We start from the raw sequence: 17599 nt of genomic DNA, 5'->3' as shown, positions 1-17599 counted from the left end.
AAATATAGTAATGAATAAATTATGTTATTCACCTCTATTCAAAAGAATCAAAGTAAATCACTCAGAAAATTTAGTAGATCAAAATAGGATGTATTAAAAATGAAATAAAAGAAAATACAAAAAATGTGTTTCTGTTCACAAAAGCACTGTAGAAAATAAACACTACAGTTTCACAAATTCGGGTATTAAACTCTTCAAATAATAGTGAAACCCATAGTCTTTATAACCATTTCAACCTCGTTGGGGCCCATAAATGAAGATCTGTTCCATTCAGACAAAAAAAAATAAATAAACAAACTGTACCTCCAGGTGACTCAAACCAATCAACCAATCAACCACCGTTCCTGTAGATGATGAGGAGAGCAATGACGTTCACCACTATGACGAAAACCACTAATCTATAATTTCAACACACAAATCTATTCGTGCAATATACAGTTCACCAGCTCACGCTGTCACGTTCTTTCTCATACACCTTCTTCCTTCTCTTCCCTAGCTCCTCCCCTTCACCTCTGCCCTGGACATCCGATTGCACAAGGTAAGAAATAAAAATAAAACAAACTAAACACATTTACACTTAATGATTGAAGGTTTTAACATATAGTACCAATCATAACAAATAAACAATGAATAAAGAAATTGACAACAAAAGAAATTTAAACCACATCTTTTCCATTGGGTTACACTAACTAAAACTAAAATGTAGCTTTCATGTGGAATTTGTGCTTATAACTTCAGGAAACTTGCATAGATTGTAGAAAATGGCACATCATTACTTACAGTGAATGCTCCCGATTGAAATTATTCCAAGATCAACATACTCCCATGCGTCAATCACGGGGCCCATCAGGGGGCGCCAATGGCTAAACAAAAAGACTACCTTGGTTCCTAATGCTGTAACTTTTGATTTCTTTACGCGATCACCATAAAATTTGACCCCGATACAGCTCACGTATAGAGGAACATCAACACAAGAATTGTGCTCCTACCTTACCTCTGCACTTAAAAAAATGATACGTTGGATTTACTTAATTTTTTTATGTCAACAGGTTCCACGTAATTTGGTTATGTTGCATTTAATTAACATTATTTATTTCAGCTAACTTAAATTTATTACATAAGGTTAACTCAATGCCATTTAGTTGAATCAGACTAACATTCTTAATTTTGTCCAAAACCATTAAGTTTAATTATCCAAAAAATTAATATCAAACTGAAATTAAAACAAGTAATCCTGTTTAATTGATTAGTTTATTTAGTGGATGTGACCTAACAATAAGACTCTTATTGTTAGGTGTTAGCCAGAAGATGGTTTTATTCTATCTATGGCATGCCCAAAATAGTTGTTTTTATTGTTAAAACAACTTTAATTGTTGTTAGCAGGTCCTCAACCCAAGCACCTGTTCTACACTTTACCACAATGGTAACCCCAAAACTATTAACCTAACAGAAACTTTTATATACCAACATAATAGAACAGTAAACATTAAAAAGTCTCTCCATTTTCTCATGTTGCTAAAAACTGCTTAAAATAACACTTTATTTCCACATTTACTCTCCCAGATCAGCCCCTTTGCAAAGCATGATGGGAAGTGAAAGTCCTGTTTGATTGAGTCCTGGTTGAGTTTACTTGATTGAAACATGTTATTTTAATATGAAAACATCAAGTTAAGTCAAAAGTAATTGTTTCATGTCAATTTAACATGAAGCAATTAAATTTGAACCAGAAACCTAATACAATGGTGTTGAATCAAAATAAGTTGTTTAAATAAAGTGAACAGCATCAAAAAATAATTTTTTTGAGTGTGGGTTATTGCATGTCAAATATGAAATACATGTAAAATTTTACTTGAGAAAACATTTTTTTTTTTTGTCTTTATCAGCAGTTTCTCAGCATGAGAATGTCCAAATTTATTTATTTATTATTATTTTTTTTATAAGTTTTCTTTCAAATGGTACCAACCTTTTGACTCTCATTGCTAGATATTTGGAGTAATGAGTCATTATTTTTGTGCATGTCACTCAGAAAACTAAAAAGTTAAAAATGCCTACCTTTGTTTCAAATGCTGTAACTTTTGATTTCTTTATGCGATCACCACAAAATTTGATCCAAATACAGCTTACATATAGAGGAACATCACCAAAAACAGAATGATCCCACTACCTTATTTCCTTTTTTGCTGTTTATTTGCAGTTTCTCAGCATGAGAATGTCTAAATTTAATTTAGTTTTAGAGTTACGGGTCTTTACTTTTATGTGTCACTCAGAAAAAACAAAATCTGAAAATACCCTCAGGGCTTGAGGGGTTAAATGAAGGACTACTAGTCGACTAGAAAAATCTTTAGTTACATACAGTGAAATGATTATCAAAATGAAAAATTACAGAATAATGACTAAAATATTTAATTCAAATAAATAAATATGTTGACTCTGATCTTATTCATCAAGTCTCACACACACTGCAGCATCACAGACATTAGTTTAGATGAGCACTGACACCGTGTGGTGAAATAATTGCATCTGTTTACGAGCCACGGCTTTATCAGATAATTCTGTACAGAGCAATCATCAGAATATCTCTTCTCCTGTCTCTGAAAATGTTTTTGATTTTGAAATTATCCTGAGAGGAACTAGGAGTTAACAGCGCATTGAAAATATACATAAGCGGAAGAATCGATGCACTGCTTCAACGAGTACTTCCAGTAATCAATTCTGCTGTCATAAAGGTCTATTAAACTGCCATTCTATGTACTATTTAAAATATGCTAGCAATGTGTTAAAACATGCTAATTTATGCTAGCAATGTGCTAAAACATGCTCATTCTTACTAGCAGTGTTAATACATGCTAACAATGTGTTAAAACATGCAAGCAATGTGCTAATTCATGGTAGCAACATGTTAATTAATGGTAACAATGAGTTAAATAATGTTAACAATATGCTAATTCAAGCTAGCAATGTGTTAAAACATGTTAGCAATGTGGTAATTCATGCTAGCAATGTGTTGAATTGTTAAAATCTATCTATCTGTCTATCTATCTATCTATCTATCCACAATGACTTGAGTGATGCAACAATTGTCTTATTATTTCATGCATATTTTTATACAGTTATGCAAGTAAACATTTGAACTTAACTAATTTATCAGCAATTTTCTTTCAAGTGTTTTTACAGACACAATGATAAATGCAACATAAAGTAAGTAATGATAAAGACAAAGTCACAGTTGTGAGATATAGCCTACATATCAGTCACAAGCCAAAACAACAAGACAATATCGTAAGTTCTTGTGTTGTTTAACACACTTACTGCAAAGGTTTTTACCTCTAAATGAAGAATGACTTAGATTGAAGTATACAGAGCCTTTAAGAGATGCTTTTCTGCAATGAATTACTTACATTATAACTTTATTTTATTTACTCTGTTAATGTTATGAATTGAAAGTCATGAGCAAATTTCCATCTCACAGGACAGTTTGCCATAACAGCGACTGAGTCGTTCTTGAAGGACGCTCTTGTGTGCGTCACACAGACAGAGAGAGATGCGCGCAATAAGTTGTAAATGTACACAAGGAATGGTGTTGTTTTTTTTTTTTTAAATAAAAAACATTTTGCTGTCTTTCTGTATTTTTAAACTGGAACTTTATATTATATTGTAACATTTCATATTAAATATTTTATATTAAACATTTATGGTCCTATGTAGATAATAAAAAAAATTAAATACATTTTTTTATTTTCCATTGTTGCCTTGAATTCGTCGTTGTTGAATATGGCGCCAGTGCAGTAAGTTCTCGACTCCTGATCTGATCCTATAATTTAGTTATTTTACATAATTTACAACTCTAAACAATGTAGTTTATATTCTTTATTAAACATCTATGGAACTGTAGATCATATAATAATAATAATAACAATTAATATCACGCTTTGTTTATTGCTGGTAAATTATCTGAGAGGCATAACCAGTGTGAAATCATAATGTTGCTATTGTAAGGGGAAAAGTTGCAGAATGAGAGTAAAACAGGTAAAACCGGTTCAATCTGGTGAACTGAAGGAGAGAAGAGATCGACTCGTCAAACACTGGGTCACTTCTAACAGCACTAACATGAGTCTACTGTAGCCCGGATTTACTGTCAAAATCACACATTTAAATACTGATGATACCAAATATGTTTTTAGAATTCTTTAAAACCAAAACATAATTTTTATGATTTTAATAACTAAAGCTAAAATGAGGCTTCCAGTCATTTTCATAATAAACAGTAGAATTATAATATACTGTAGGCTAATCAAATGATTGAGCAGGAGAGTTTTATTGATTGATCAGTGTCTCTTTGAAGAACATTACTAAGGAGGTTGAAGTTTAATCTAAGTCTTATGAAGCAATATGATTTCTCTGTATGGGGAGCAAAGTGAAATTTGATCCGATTCCCTCTGATCAGTTCATGTCTACAGAAGACAAATCAAATATGGTGACGTGTCCATACTATCAAACCCTCAGTAGTGTCTGTGTCAGAAAACAGCAGGGGCATTTTTCTAAATATCTTTTGTGTTGGAGGATTTCTGCATGTGTGAGCGATGGATGCAGGGATCATTTTCTCCTGACATGATAATCACACTCTTTATGTCTCTTGATTTCCACAGACAGTGTTCCCAAGACCAGGAACGACTTCCTACAATGTAAGTCACTGAGAAAACCAGCAGAGAAACTCGCTGAGTGTGTTCATGTTCTTCCTGGAGAAGGTGAAAGAAAACATGACAAAAGAGTTTTAGAGTTGATCGTGTAAATGATGATTTTCACAGGATATCTGGTAAACTGTACTGAAATACTGAACATGAAGAGTTCAATTCAGCTCAATTCAGATTGATGATTCCTGATTGTGATGTGTTTTATCTCCATCAGATTCCCGACAGCTCACTCTGGATCTGAACACAGTGAATGAACACCTCCGTCTGTCTGAGGGGAACACAGTGATTACTAACACTGGCAGAGTGCGTCAGTCGTATCCTGATCATCCAGACAGATTTGATTTGTTTCGTCAGGTGTTGTGTAATGAGAGTGTGAGTGATCGACGCTGTTACTGGGAGATTGAGTGGAGTGGAGATTATGTGTCTATATCAGTGTCATATAAGAGCATCTGCAGGAAGGGAGGGAGTGATGAGTGTCAGTTTGGATATAATGATCATTCCTGGAGTTTGTTCTGCTCTTCCTCCAGTTACTCATTCAGACACAATAAGATAGAGACTGTTCTCCCTGTAAAGTCCATCAGCAATAGAATAGGAGTAGATGTGGATCACAGTGCAGGAACTCTGTCCTTCTACAGCGTCTCTGGAGACACAATGAGCCTCATCCACACAGTCCAGACCACATTCACTCAACCGCTCTATCCTGGGTTTAGGGTTGTATTTCCTGGATCGGTGAAACTGTGATGATGAATCAGAACAGGCTGATTCTACCCACAATGCTTTGAGCTGATGATGAATCAGTGACAGTGAGATGATATAGAGTCTCTTCATTACATTAATACTGTGACACTGAAATATCATGTCAGAATAAATGTGTGTGAGACAGATCAGTGTGTGTCTGTGCTTTTCTCAATCTCTGTTAATGGAAATCAATATAAGAAGAGTGTAAGTTTGTTATATTTTATTATCAGTTAATATTTTTTTTTATGGTTTTAATTTTTGTTAACTATTGTCAAATTTTATTTAATAATATGTGTCAAATGTGCTGTTGAAGAAAGTTTACAGTCATACAGAATTAAATAGCAACTTAAAGTGTACTATTGTGTACTGCAGTTTGTGTTCATTGAGCGTTACTATCTGACTATTATTGTAAAGCTACTGTCAGTAAGTTAGTTTTTATTTGTTATTTATTGTGTGCAACATCTAGGTATAAATAGTATTATCTGCTAATACCATAACATTAAATCTGATTGGTTTGCATTGGTGACGTCATATGTAAATTAGTGCGGCCCTCTGGGAAAAAAGGTTGAGAGCCACTGGTCTAGGGGTTAGACCGTAACATTCAGTTGTTCATATTGCTGAGATGGTGGAGGCAGTAGAAAAGACCAGGCACAAAACTGTTAAAGCAAACTGAATTATTTATTTACTTAAAGCCGAAGCCACTAGATAGTGTGTCTGAGCTATTTACAATGCATTTTGAAAATACAGAAAATACAACAAACTAATGGGGAAAAAAACGATGGTGGCGCCAAATTAAAGAAATAAATAAAACAAAATAACCCATAAACTAAGTCCCCAAAACCCTCTAACCTGGCTAACCAAAGAAAATGTGAAAACAAAGCCACAAATAATCTACACTAAATATAAAAACAAAAATATAAGGAGGGCGCTCACCTCTTAACTGGTGTGTCTAACACTTGATAACTGCAGGCAATATGCATATCGCGTGACCTGCTTACCTTTCCCCAAAAATAAAGAACAATTACTCTTAACAAATCTCAGCAGAGAGGCTAAATAGTACAGAAGCAAGAGTTGGATTCACACATTCACAACAAGAGGATACCAAGTCTAAACAGGTTGAAACTCAAAACATCCACTGAGCTGCTCAGCGCGGCACGCCGAGAGACCTTTAACTGGCAGGGCGGCACCGGATTGGCTGCAGAGACGACACCCTTGATGAAGATTGACAGGCGCCTCCTCCATTCAGCAGAGACCTGAGAGCAAGACAGCAGAACTGGAGGGCAAAAAAGGAAACATCCAAAACACCCTCAGCACGTAACACTGTCATGAAACTTTTACATGAAAATGCACTATCCAAACTTAAATGCTTGTAATTCAAGAATGCTTTGGAATATAGACATTTGCTCTTGTTTTAAAGAAGACAGTCAGCAGATTATTGCTGAAATCACTTCAAAGAATGAACGTTTGAAAAAGATATGGAAGTTTAAGGGTTAATTATATCATGACATTTCGAGTGTCAAATATGTGGGAGTGAATGTGTTTTGTCATTTAAAAACCTTTTAATGTTGGTTTTAGTTGATCTATAACGCTCTATGGGACCGATGTGTTAGTTTGCACCACAATTAAGAGAATCACATCTGTCAGATTTAAATGATTTATTTTCATCAATTTCTCCAGAAATACATAAAAGTAAGTGGCTGGTGAAGTGGGAGAAGAATAGAGTCAACTTTATAGTTTCCTGCACAATGTGTATCTGATATGAATAAAACACTTTGTCAAATTATAATTGAAAGGATCATTATTGCAGCTTCCATCAGTGTAAGAAACTATAAATATCTTTTTTATTGTAATTCATTTAAATGTCTGAAAGCTGAAATATGTGGTTAAAAACTCTGAATAGTTGTGATATATGAAAAGCACATCCGTCTCTGGCTCAGCGCCAATATAGCAGTGACACACTGAGCATTCTGATCACACCGGTGTGATAATACACATCAAAGGGTTCAAATCAATCTTTTCAAGGGTGGAGGAGACCAATTGAAACTGAGGGGGAACACATCAGATCTGAAGGGGCAATGCCCCTTTTTGCCCCCTCATGGTGCTGGTCCTGGCACAGAGCCAAAGGGCTGACAGGCAGGGTTGGAGAAATGGACCTGGAGACTGAAGATGTAGCTAGATAATCCACTTCACAGAGCTGTGCTGGTGGTGAAGGGTCCCAAGGTGGAGCTAAAGAGCTGGAGAGAGTCAGCGGTGCAGGGCGGAGCCGGGGAGCTGTGAGGCACCAGCGAAGCAGAAGTGAGTCCAGGAGACTGAGTGGAGCCAGTGGGGAGTGTGGAGACAATGGGTGGGACAGGGTTATCAATGACAGTGACTGCACCGGGTTAAGAAGAGAAGAGTTTGAGGGTGGGAGCTGCTCCATGTCAAAGTTGATGAGCCAGAACTCCTCGATTGGCTCACGGACGGACAGTGCTGAACCTGCAGTTGAGAGTGACGCTGCTTCCCACAGACTCTTGATTCACGGATGGACAGAGTCTGAGTCAGAATGATCTCAGCACAACCACCTGCCGTCACAGCACCATCAGTCAGCGTTACAGTCAAACACATGACACATGAGAAGAATGTTACAACATTTATAAAGCAGTAGAGAGCAGATGATCAGACCGTTTTCAGTCATCTTTGCTAAGAACGAGTGAGAACAGACGAGACCTGCTGTGTACAGTCCTGACCGGTGGACAGTCCGTCTTAAACACATATTCAAAGCTGCTACCTTTCAGGAGAAAATCTGTCACACTGATTTTTTAAAATTAAATGTAAAAAGTTATCAAATGTAATTTTTCCACTTATTTAAACTCCAGTATCTGCTGATATTCTTCAAGAGTGATTTCTAATAAACATTCAGCAGTTGACCATCAGTGAATCACCTGGAGTTTAGATTGTAATGTTTAGGTTATATATCATCACCGTCATCTGAAAACATCCTGTGGCACTATATACAAATATGTTTTAACTATTGAATAAGAAATATAAACTACAAAAGAAAATCCTACTATAACATTGCAATTTATCATCATCAAAGAATTATTAAATGCAGTTTTGAATGGTCAAATACAGGTGGTGACAGCATTCGAATGAAGTTCAAATAATTTATTATTATTAAAAGGTTATATGTTAAAAGAATATTTAAGATACAAAAAAATCGATAATAACAAACTTCATTTGAATGCTGTCTATTAGCGCACAACATAACAATAGGCTATTTATAGCTTATATTACATTGCACGTGATGTTGATTATATAGACAGCATTCAAATAATATATTAATATAATCATTTCTTAATTCCGCCCTAATTTTATCATTCTTAATTAAAAATAAATATAGGCCTATCCATTTCTGATAATTCCAGGTTGCCATGGTCGCGCAGGTTGTTTATGCATTTAACTCATGGCCATGAAAAATAATGTCATTCCCTCAACATAATGAAGTTGTGGCCACGAGAAAAATATGTTGTTCCTTCAACATATGATCTGGGGCCACGACATAAGGATGTCCCTACCTCGACAAAATGATCTCATGGCCACGACAAAGCTAAGTGAACCTAACATGTCCTCTCCTGGTCACCGTAGTACATACATTTATAGTGTATTGATAAATATACGGTAAAAAAAATAATATATTTTCAAATATATTTCAAAATGGCCAAAAAATATATTCGCTAAAATATATTTTCAAATATATTTACATAAATATATTTTGCCCTACATATAGTTCAACCCAAGAAAATACATTCACATGTCACATTTGAAAAACTTTTATTTGTTGTCTATAACACGTAAACATTTGACAGGGTTCCCACTCTTTCATGAACACCAGATTCAAGAACTTTCAAGGACTTTTTAAAGCACCGTTTATTTTATATCAAGCACCTTTCAAATTCACATCACATATGTTTGAATTATATTGATCTGCTGAACACAAAGAAAGAGACAGTGGTATGCAAAAGTTTGGGAACCCCTTGCAGAATCTGTGAAAATGTGAATAATTTTAACAAAATAAGATCATACAAAATGCATGTTATTTTTTATTTAGTACTGTCCTGAGTAAGATATTTTACATAAAAGATATTTACATATAGTCCACAAGACAAACAAATAGCTGAATTTATGAAAATAACCCCATTCATAAGTTTGTGAACCATTGATTCTTAATACTGTGTGTGGTTACCTGGATGACCTATGACTGTTTTTTTGTTTTGTGATGGTTGTTCATGAGTCTCTTGTTTGTTCTGAGCAGTTAAACTGAGCTCTGTTCTTCAGAAAAATCCTCCAGGTCCTGCAGATTCTTCAGTTTTCAAGGATTTTTTGCATATTTTAATCTTTCCAGCAGTGACTGTATGATTTTGAGATCCATCTTTTCACACTGAGGACAACTGAGGGACTCAAACACAACTAATAAAAAAGGTTCAAACATTAACTGATGCTCCAGAAGGAAGCACAATGCATTAAGAGCCGGGGGGTGAAAACTTTTTGAATTTGAAGTTCAAGGTATATTGTACTTAATTTGTCTTCAGGGAAACATATAAAGTATCTTCTGTTGCTTCTGAAGGGCAGTACTCAATGAAAAAAAAAAAAGATATTTCAATAAAAAAAGAAAAATTTGGACATCTGCATCCTGTTCAAAAGTTTTAACCCCCCGACTCTTAATGCATCATGTTTCAAATGAAACTCTAAATTCTTTAGAACTTGAAAATTACATAAAATATTCAATTGTTGCATCAGAATTGTCTGACTATAAAACCATTGTGTATCTAATGGATCCTCTGACCAGAGTGTTAAATCTCATTTATATATAATTTTAGTATTTTAGTAGATGTGTATAATAAATTATTCATTTATTATTTTATTTGGAATAAATGTATTTTGTTCCAACATGTTTATTGCCTAAACTCATTCATCACAAATCAGCAACAACTAACTCTGTATGTCCATCTCTGGGTCTTGAGTTCAAACAGCACAAAGGCTGTTTCAGATTGCATACTGTGTTTTTCCAGGAAGCTGGTCCGTCATGCTCTGGGCCAGAAATGCATCTTCTCCAGGGCTTTGAGGAGCAGATGAAGGTAAAGAGGGCACAGGCAGTGTGGGTGTAGGGAGGACTGGAGGTTTGTTTGTTACCACTAAGCCCTTCTTTTGCATCTCGTCTAACAACCTAAGGAAATTAAACAGTTGTGAATACACAAACATTTGAATAAATATTGAATATTGTCCTGCAACATGACAAAGCAGCGAAGCATAACATGTAATTTACACACCTGGCAAGAGGATCAGCAGTTGCCAAAATGTCTTGAATATGCTGGTACTCCCAGAAACGTCCCCTGTGGGTAAATTCAGACATCTCTTTCTTGGCTTCAATCACAGTGGCCTGTACCTCTGCCTCTGCGCGGTCGCGCATGCACGCCGTCCTGAGGTGCACAGGAAGAGAGCGTGGAGCCTTCTTGCAGTGAGGGCAGAGGAAGTAGATCCTGCTGTGGAAAGATTTGTGTGAACAATAAGAAGACAAAAGAGTTATATAATACATATCAGTATGTTAAACAACAAGTAGGCATCATGTCATGAGACTCTTATTCTGCAGCACAACTCTTCAAAAACAACAAACGGCATCAGATTACACAAGGTCGAAGGAGCTTTCCAAACAAAGGAATATACGTAGAAAGACCTGTAGTGCTACAGTAAGTTATAGAGAAAAGTGCATTGTTCCCAATAGATTATACTACATTTTCTAGCCAATACGAAATGACATTCAATAAGGCAGAAAACAACTATTTGGGTAAAACCTCTACCCATCAATTTTAACAGACTTGTTATTTACTCATTCACAAAGACTATTTTGACTTGCTATCTACAAATTGAGCTGACTCCACTGACAATAAGCTATATAAAAACTTTTAGGTGACTGCTACACTGCAAAAACAATGCTTTTCTCACTTATTATATTTGTCTGGTATCCAGTCCAATAATATATTTTTTTTTTTAAACTAAGAAGCATTTACTAGATGAGTAAAAAGTAATGTCTCGGTTTCTGACGACCCAATAAATCAAAATAAGCAAAATAATCTACCACTGGGGTAAAAAGAAAAATATTGTTTTCAGTTTGAATTAAGACGAATTAAGATCTTAAACCATTGGAAGATAATTTAGCTTGTTTTAAGCAAAAACTCTCTTAATTTGGATTTATTTCTTCAAAAAACAAGACAATACTGCTTATATATCTAGGAAACGCTTCTTTGTTTAAGAATTTTAGATACTTGGACTGGAAACAAGACAAAAATACTAAGTAAAACATTCTTGTTCAAAATACAAACAGATAGGAAATTAGATAATAGATAGAAAGTACGTACCCTTCGGAAGCCATTTCAAATGCTGAATATCCAAAACAAGCAGTGACTGGTCACAAACAATAGATGATCTCCAGATGATACTGAAAAACAACTGTAACCTTTCACAGCAGACAGGCTCCTTTAAAGAGACCTCAGGTAAAAACAGCCAATCAGCCCTCAGCACCCAACAGCCCCCAGATAAAACAACCAATCAGCATCCTGCAGCCCCTGCCCAGGTGTTGATGGCCCATCATGCTCTAGTGCTGTAGTTTAGCTTAGCTTAGTAAGAAACAAACAACAACAACAGAAAATCTCTTCACCTCCTTAACTGTTTTCAAGTATATGTAGATACCATAAATAAATGAAGATGGAACTTAGTTTATATATAGTGTCAACATGTAATGTAACATATACAGTGCTCAGCGTAAATGAGTACACCCCCTTTGAAAAGTAACATTTTAAACAATATCTCAATGAACACAAAAACAATTTCCAAAATGTTGACAAGACTAAGTTTAATATAACATCTGTTTAACTTATAACATGAAAGTAAGGTTAATATTATAACTTAGTGAACACATTTTCCAGTTTTACTCAAATTAGGGTGATACAAAAATGAGTACACCCCGTATATATATATATATATATATATATATATATATATATATATATATATATATATATACACCCTGTATATATGTATATATATATATATATATATATATACAGTTACATAGTTTGACTGTTGTTTTAAATACTTTATCACAAAGCTTTTTGAGTGTTTCAATTTCACATATTTTGATGTTATTCCATTACTTTGACTGTAAACTGTGTTTTGAGTTATAGTTGGTCAAAGTTGTACTACTTTAAAATGACAGAAGCATGTTTTGTGAGCTGCTTTATGTGTGACTCCATTAACACTGCAGTCATCATTAGTACAGGTCACTGTGGTTTACTCATTAGAGATGATGTGCTGTAAATCACTGATCATGTGATCATGACCGTCACATGATCTGCTGCTACATAACAAAGACTTTATATGTGACTCCATTAACACTGCAGTCATCATTAGTACAGGTCCTGTCATTTACACATTAGATGTGCTGTAAATCACTGATCATGACACATTCAGATGCTCTGCTACATAACAAAGGCTCTTTATGTGTGAAAACAACATCTCTGTTTAATTAATCATCTATACTGAGGATATTTTCAACTTAGTACAAACTTTGAAAACAATGTTTTCTTACCTCAAGTGGCAGATAATTTAGCTAGTTTTAAACAAAAAGACTCACTTAAGGTTTTTCCCCAGCAGAAAACAAGACATAATATCTTATGCAATTTTACTTATCTAGTAAATGCTTCTTGATTTAAGAATTTATAGATATTTGGACTGGAAACAAAACAAAAATACTGAGTAAGAAAAGCTTTTTTCCCCAGTGTAGACAGTGTCTCGGATTGGATCTCTAATTCATGTATGATGCTAACTGCAAATTTTAAACTATTAAACATTGCAAATAAAAGATAAAAGCTATTATGATCTTCTATTCAATTTTTTTTGAAGCCTTAGAAAACAGTAAGTTCTGTAGCGTGAGCTTGTCCTATCTAGCGAGTGCTGATCAGTCTTGCTTTTCTTATTCAAATTTGACCGATCTACGTTTTCATGTAACTGAAAAAGTCACTGGGAACTAGGGTTGCAAAGGGGCAGGAAGTTTCCAGTAAATTTCTGGAAACTTTCCGGAAAATTTCCACAGGAACTTAACCTGGGGAATTTTGGAAATATTCCAATTTGGAACCTTAACCAGAATTTATGGGAAATTTATATAAATTTGATATAAATCATATACAAACATAAATATAAACATTTAGTTTGGTCATAATAACATGAAATAACAGTTATTTCTCTTTTTTCACATCCAATTAATTCTAATTTAGTAAATATGTAAAATAAATATGTTTTTACTGCAGCAATTGTTATGTGTTATTTATTTCAGTGTCACATGATCATTCAGAAATCATTCTTAATATGCTGATTTGATACTCAATTATCAATGTTGTGCTGCTTAATTTTTTTGGAACCTGTGATTCATTTTTTTAGGATTCTTTGATGAATGAAAAGTTAAAAAGAACAGCAATTATTTAAAATAGAAATTTTTCTAGCAATACAAATCTTTAATTTCAATTTTTTTTTATCAATTTAAAATATCCTTGCTGAATAAAAGTATTAATTTCTATTTAAAAAAAAAGGGAAAAAAAATTACTGGCCCCCAAATTTTGAACAGTAGTGTATATTGCAGAGATGTTCACAAGTCTCAAAGGTCCAAGTCAAGTCTCAAGTCTTTGTTTAGCAATAATTCGTTCAGCTAGCTATTTTAGGAGTGTATGAGGCTAAATAAATTTACACAATCAAAAAACAACAATTACTTTCAAACTATTACATCTGATCCACTTCATTAAATTTAAAATGCAGATCTACATTGTCTAATAAGACATGCAAATATATTTTCAAATTTATGAGATGAGAATATGGTAAACATAATTTTCATTTTAAATTTTCATAGAATTTTGATTCAAAAGAATCAATGAAACAGAACAGTTACATTTTCAGAGAAATTCATTGTAAAATGTTTTATGCAGGTATGCGTAACACTAAAATATTTACAATACAGTACTGTTTTCTTCTACTGTGACAAAAGAAGATCTTTTCATGTCCAAAGACAAAGTTTTACGCAGACTGGTTACATTTCAGAAAGATTAAATTTGATAGTGTTTTTGCACTTAGCGATGAGGAAGTATAATGAGTCCACCTTGGCTAAACACCCTCTCCACTGGGGCACTGGAAGCAGGAACTGCCAACACTCTCATTGCCACCTGTTTAAGCCTTGGAAATTCATTAACGTAGACATCAGTGTTTATCTTACATGTATAGAACATGAAAACTGCTCTCTCTGCTCAGTATTTAATAAATATAGCCGAATCGCTGGCATTTAAGAATAAGATCTTGCAGGTGTTTGAATCGAGATCATGATCTTTTAACAATTAATTGTGCAGCTTTATTCACTACATAATAGTAACACATAAATACCACAAAATATTTTATTTGACAGCATGCTTGATTCTGTACCTACCAAGATTCTTCTTTACTTCATCGTTGCTGCTCTCAACAACAAAGACTGTTTTTTGTGCTTCAGCCACAGTGAGATCTGAAAATATATGATAGAATAATGGTTAGCGCCAATAATTTTAATGATATACATTAATCACATATTGCTGCACAATTCTTGGTAAACTGAGAATCACAATCTTTTTGTTTAAAATAAAAATTTTCATGATTCTGGACAACTAAAAAAAACAGTTTATTAGAGGTTCTGACAAAATGTTGATTGCTGATCTTTATTTTCTTCACCTCACGCACCAGATGCCATGCACTCAAGGCAGTTGGACATAGTGGTGTATTAGAGGCAAAAAATGATATAAATACTGTTCGGTTTCTCGCACAAACCGATCGTTTCGTGTCTTAGGACATCAGTGTGTCGTCACGAGCCACGGGGTTTAATTTGGATTTGTCTGTGCATGTTTATTTTTACTCCTATAGACGAAGTTTCCATTGACATGTATTATACGATATTATATAATATTTCTAATTAGCATTAGCTAAACTTAGAATGGACACATGATTACCTTTCATGGTGAATTTTTAAATGTCGGATGAAGTTCGATATAGTAGTGCTAGCTTCTTTGATGTTCAAGGGTTAGTTCACCCAAAAATGAAAATTCTGTCATTTATTATTTATCCTCATGTCGTTCCACACCCGTAAGAGCTTTGTTCGTCTTCAAAACACAAATTAACATACTTTTGTTGAAATCTGATGACTCAGTGAGGCCAAAAAAAATTTAATTAAAAACATGCTTGCTGATTATGATCTGCGCTGTGTATGAATGTCCAAAAGTCCTGTTTGTCATGATGACGTCTAAAGTCCCCGTCAAAGGTAGTAGTCCCTTTTAGCAATTTGTTAGCATCCGCCATTTTTAAGACACAATAAAGGTTTAAAAAAAATCACAAGCGGGTTATAACTGGTGTGTTTTATGTCATAGATGAAAACGTGAAGATATTAAAAGGCTTTGTTAACCACAGACCTTATTTCAGGCGATTTAGCAAAAACCCATTCAAAAAACCCATTGACTTCAGGGCGATGGAACTGGATGTCCTAAAATGCTAGCTCGCTTCCGGGTTTTGCCTACAAAAACACGTCATCCCTGAGGTACTTTATTCTTTCAGCCAGAGCAACAGAGGGAGCTCATAAGAGGAAAACAGGAGACATTTAGTCCTGTTACAGTATCAACAAAGGCACATGAAGAGAATGATAAAACATTTAAAAAAATAAATACACAATTATAATGATATATGAGTTGTCTACGTTCCTCAACAGTTTCTGGTATTTTCCATAAACGTGTGTATTTATTATCACAATGGTTAACATAAGTAGGTTTAGCATCGCATATGACAGTGGAAATGCGACTGGCTCTGGCACGCACGACAGTAGGAGTAAAATATCACATCATATAAGGCTTTGGTGCTAGCGTCAGTGACAGGTGAAGAACAGACAGCTGCTCGTGCCAGTCTCAGGGCTTCAGTGACTGAGAGCAGGGCAGTCTCAGCCCTGAGACTGGCACGAGCAGCTTCTTGTAATGACTGAGACAAATCAGACACAATTATTTGTTATAGGTAACCAGTAATTGTTTAAAGCACTCTGGGGCCTGTCCCCCATCCCCCGAGAAGTTCTCTGTTACAAGTTTTATTGCGCTAAAGAATGTGGTTGCCACATGGAAGAGCAGAGAACAGACACAGAAACGTGCATCTTTCCTGCATTTTCCCCACAGAACACAGACTTTCCTGCATTAATTTATAGACAGACCATTCTATAAATGAACATGCACATCCCCAGGAAATGGTATCCATTATTGCTGTTGTTGTATTGCACTCATTGTATTCGCATGTTTTATGATACATTTAAGGTAACTTCAATTATGCCATGTTTAGTGTCTATGGGTTCGTATCGAGAAGATGTAAATGCTTGTGTATGCGGTATGTCCATACCTGTGCAACACATCAGTATTACAAGAATCTTTAATAGTTCTTTTTCAAAACTCAGCCAGTTATTCTTGCTCGGTCGTAAAAGCCCTGACAGGAGGTGTGTTATCGCCCGGAAATACAACATCTTCATTGGTCCGGTCAACAACTAAGAGGTGTGACTTTGACCAGAGGTTAAAAGCCAGTGAACAATGCCACTCCCTCTCTTTCCTTGCTTCTTGGATGACTGAAGAGACCCCCTTCTTGCTGCAGGCCTGTAGGCCTAGGCCAACTCAGCCATGTGCTCATCTATAAGTTGTTTCATAGTACTTCATCTAACGCAGAAGATACTGGCAACAACTTCGGACCGAACCATCAAGATTACAACCCAGCCTGCAGACCCGATGCTCCTCAGCCTAAAGGCATCTTGCAAGTATCATACATTTGAACACTAAACAGCGATTTAGTATTGATTTGTAAAACTTACCTTGTCAGCAAAGGGGTTTTATTACTGAGGAAACTGATGATTCTTTTCCAGATTGTCTTTGAACTTTTCCTACAGCTCCATTCCCGGTTCCACTTCCGGTTCAACTCTATCATTGCTCATTCTTACCTACGTATGTGTGTGACCTGCGTGTATGTTATGTGTTTGTTAGTTTAGTTATGTGTTTGTGAGTTAGTTTCTCAGATGTTTCTCTTTTGCTTTCAATCTGATGCTAAATTAAGTG

The 17599-nt window shown here is 35.0% G+C and overlaps 1 protein-coding gene across 1 annotated transcript in view; it reads right to left on the bottom strand.

Annotated features, from left to right (window-relative positions):
- The window catches only part of LOC127508903 (uncharacterized), a 201129-nt gene extending 189204 nt beyond the window's left edge, over positions 1 to 11925 (bottom strand). The window contains exon 1 of the mRNA XM_051887396.1: positions 11822 to 11925. Coding sequence (XP_051743356.1) covers positions 11822 to 11835 — 14 coding nt within the window. The 5' untranslated portion in view covers positions 11836 to 11925. The remainder of the gene's footprint in view (positions 1 to 11821) is intronic.
- Between the last annotated feature and the right edge of the window lie 5674 nt (positions 11926 to 17599).

Source organism: Ctenopharyngodon idella, chromosome 3 (genome assembly GCF_019924925.1).
Source record: "Ctenopharyngodon idella isolate HZGC_01 chromosome 3, HZGC01, whole genome shotgun sequence".
Classification (NCBI taxonomy): domain Eukaryota; kingdom Metazoa; phylum Chordata; class Actinopteri; order Cypriniformes; family Xenocyprididae; genus Ctenopharyngodon; species Ctenopharyngodon idella.
Note: the sequence above shows the minus strand (reverse complement) of the source record. Positions and strands in the feature narration are given on the sequence as shown.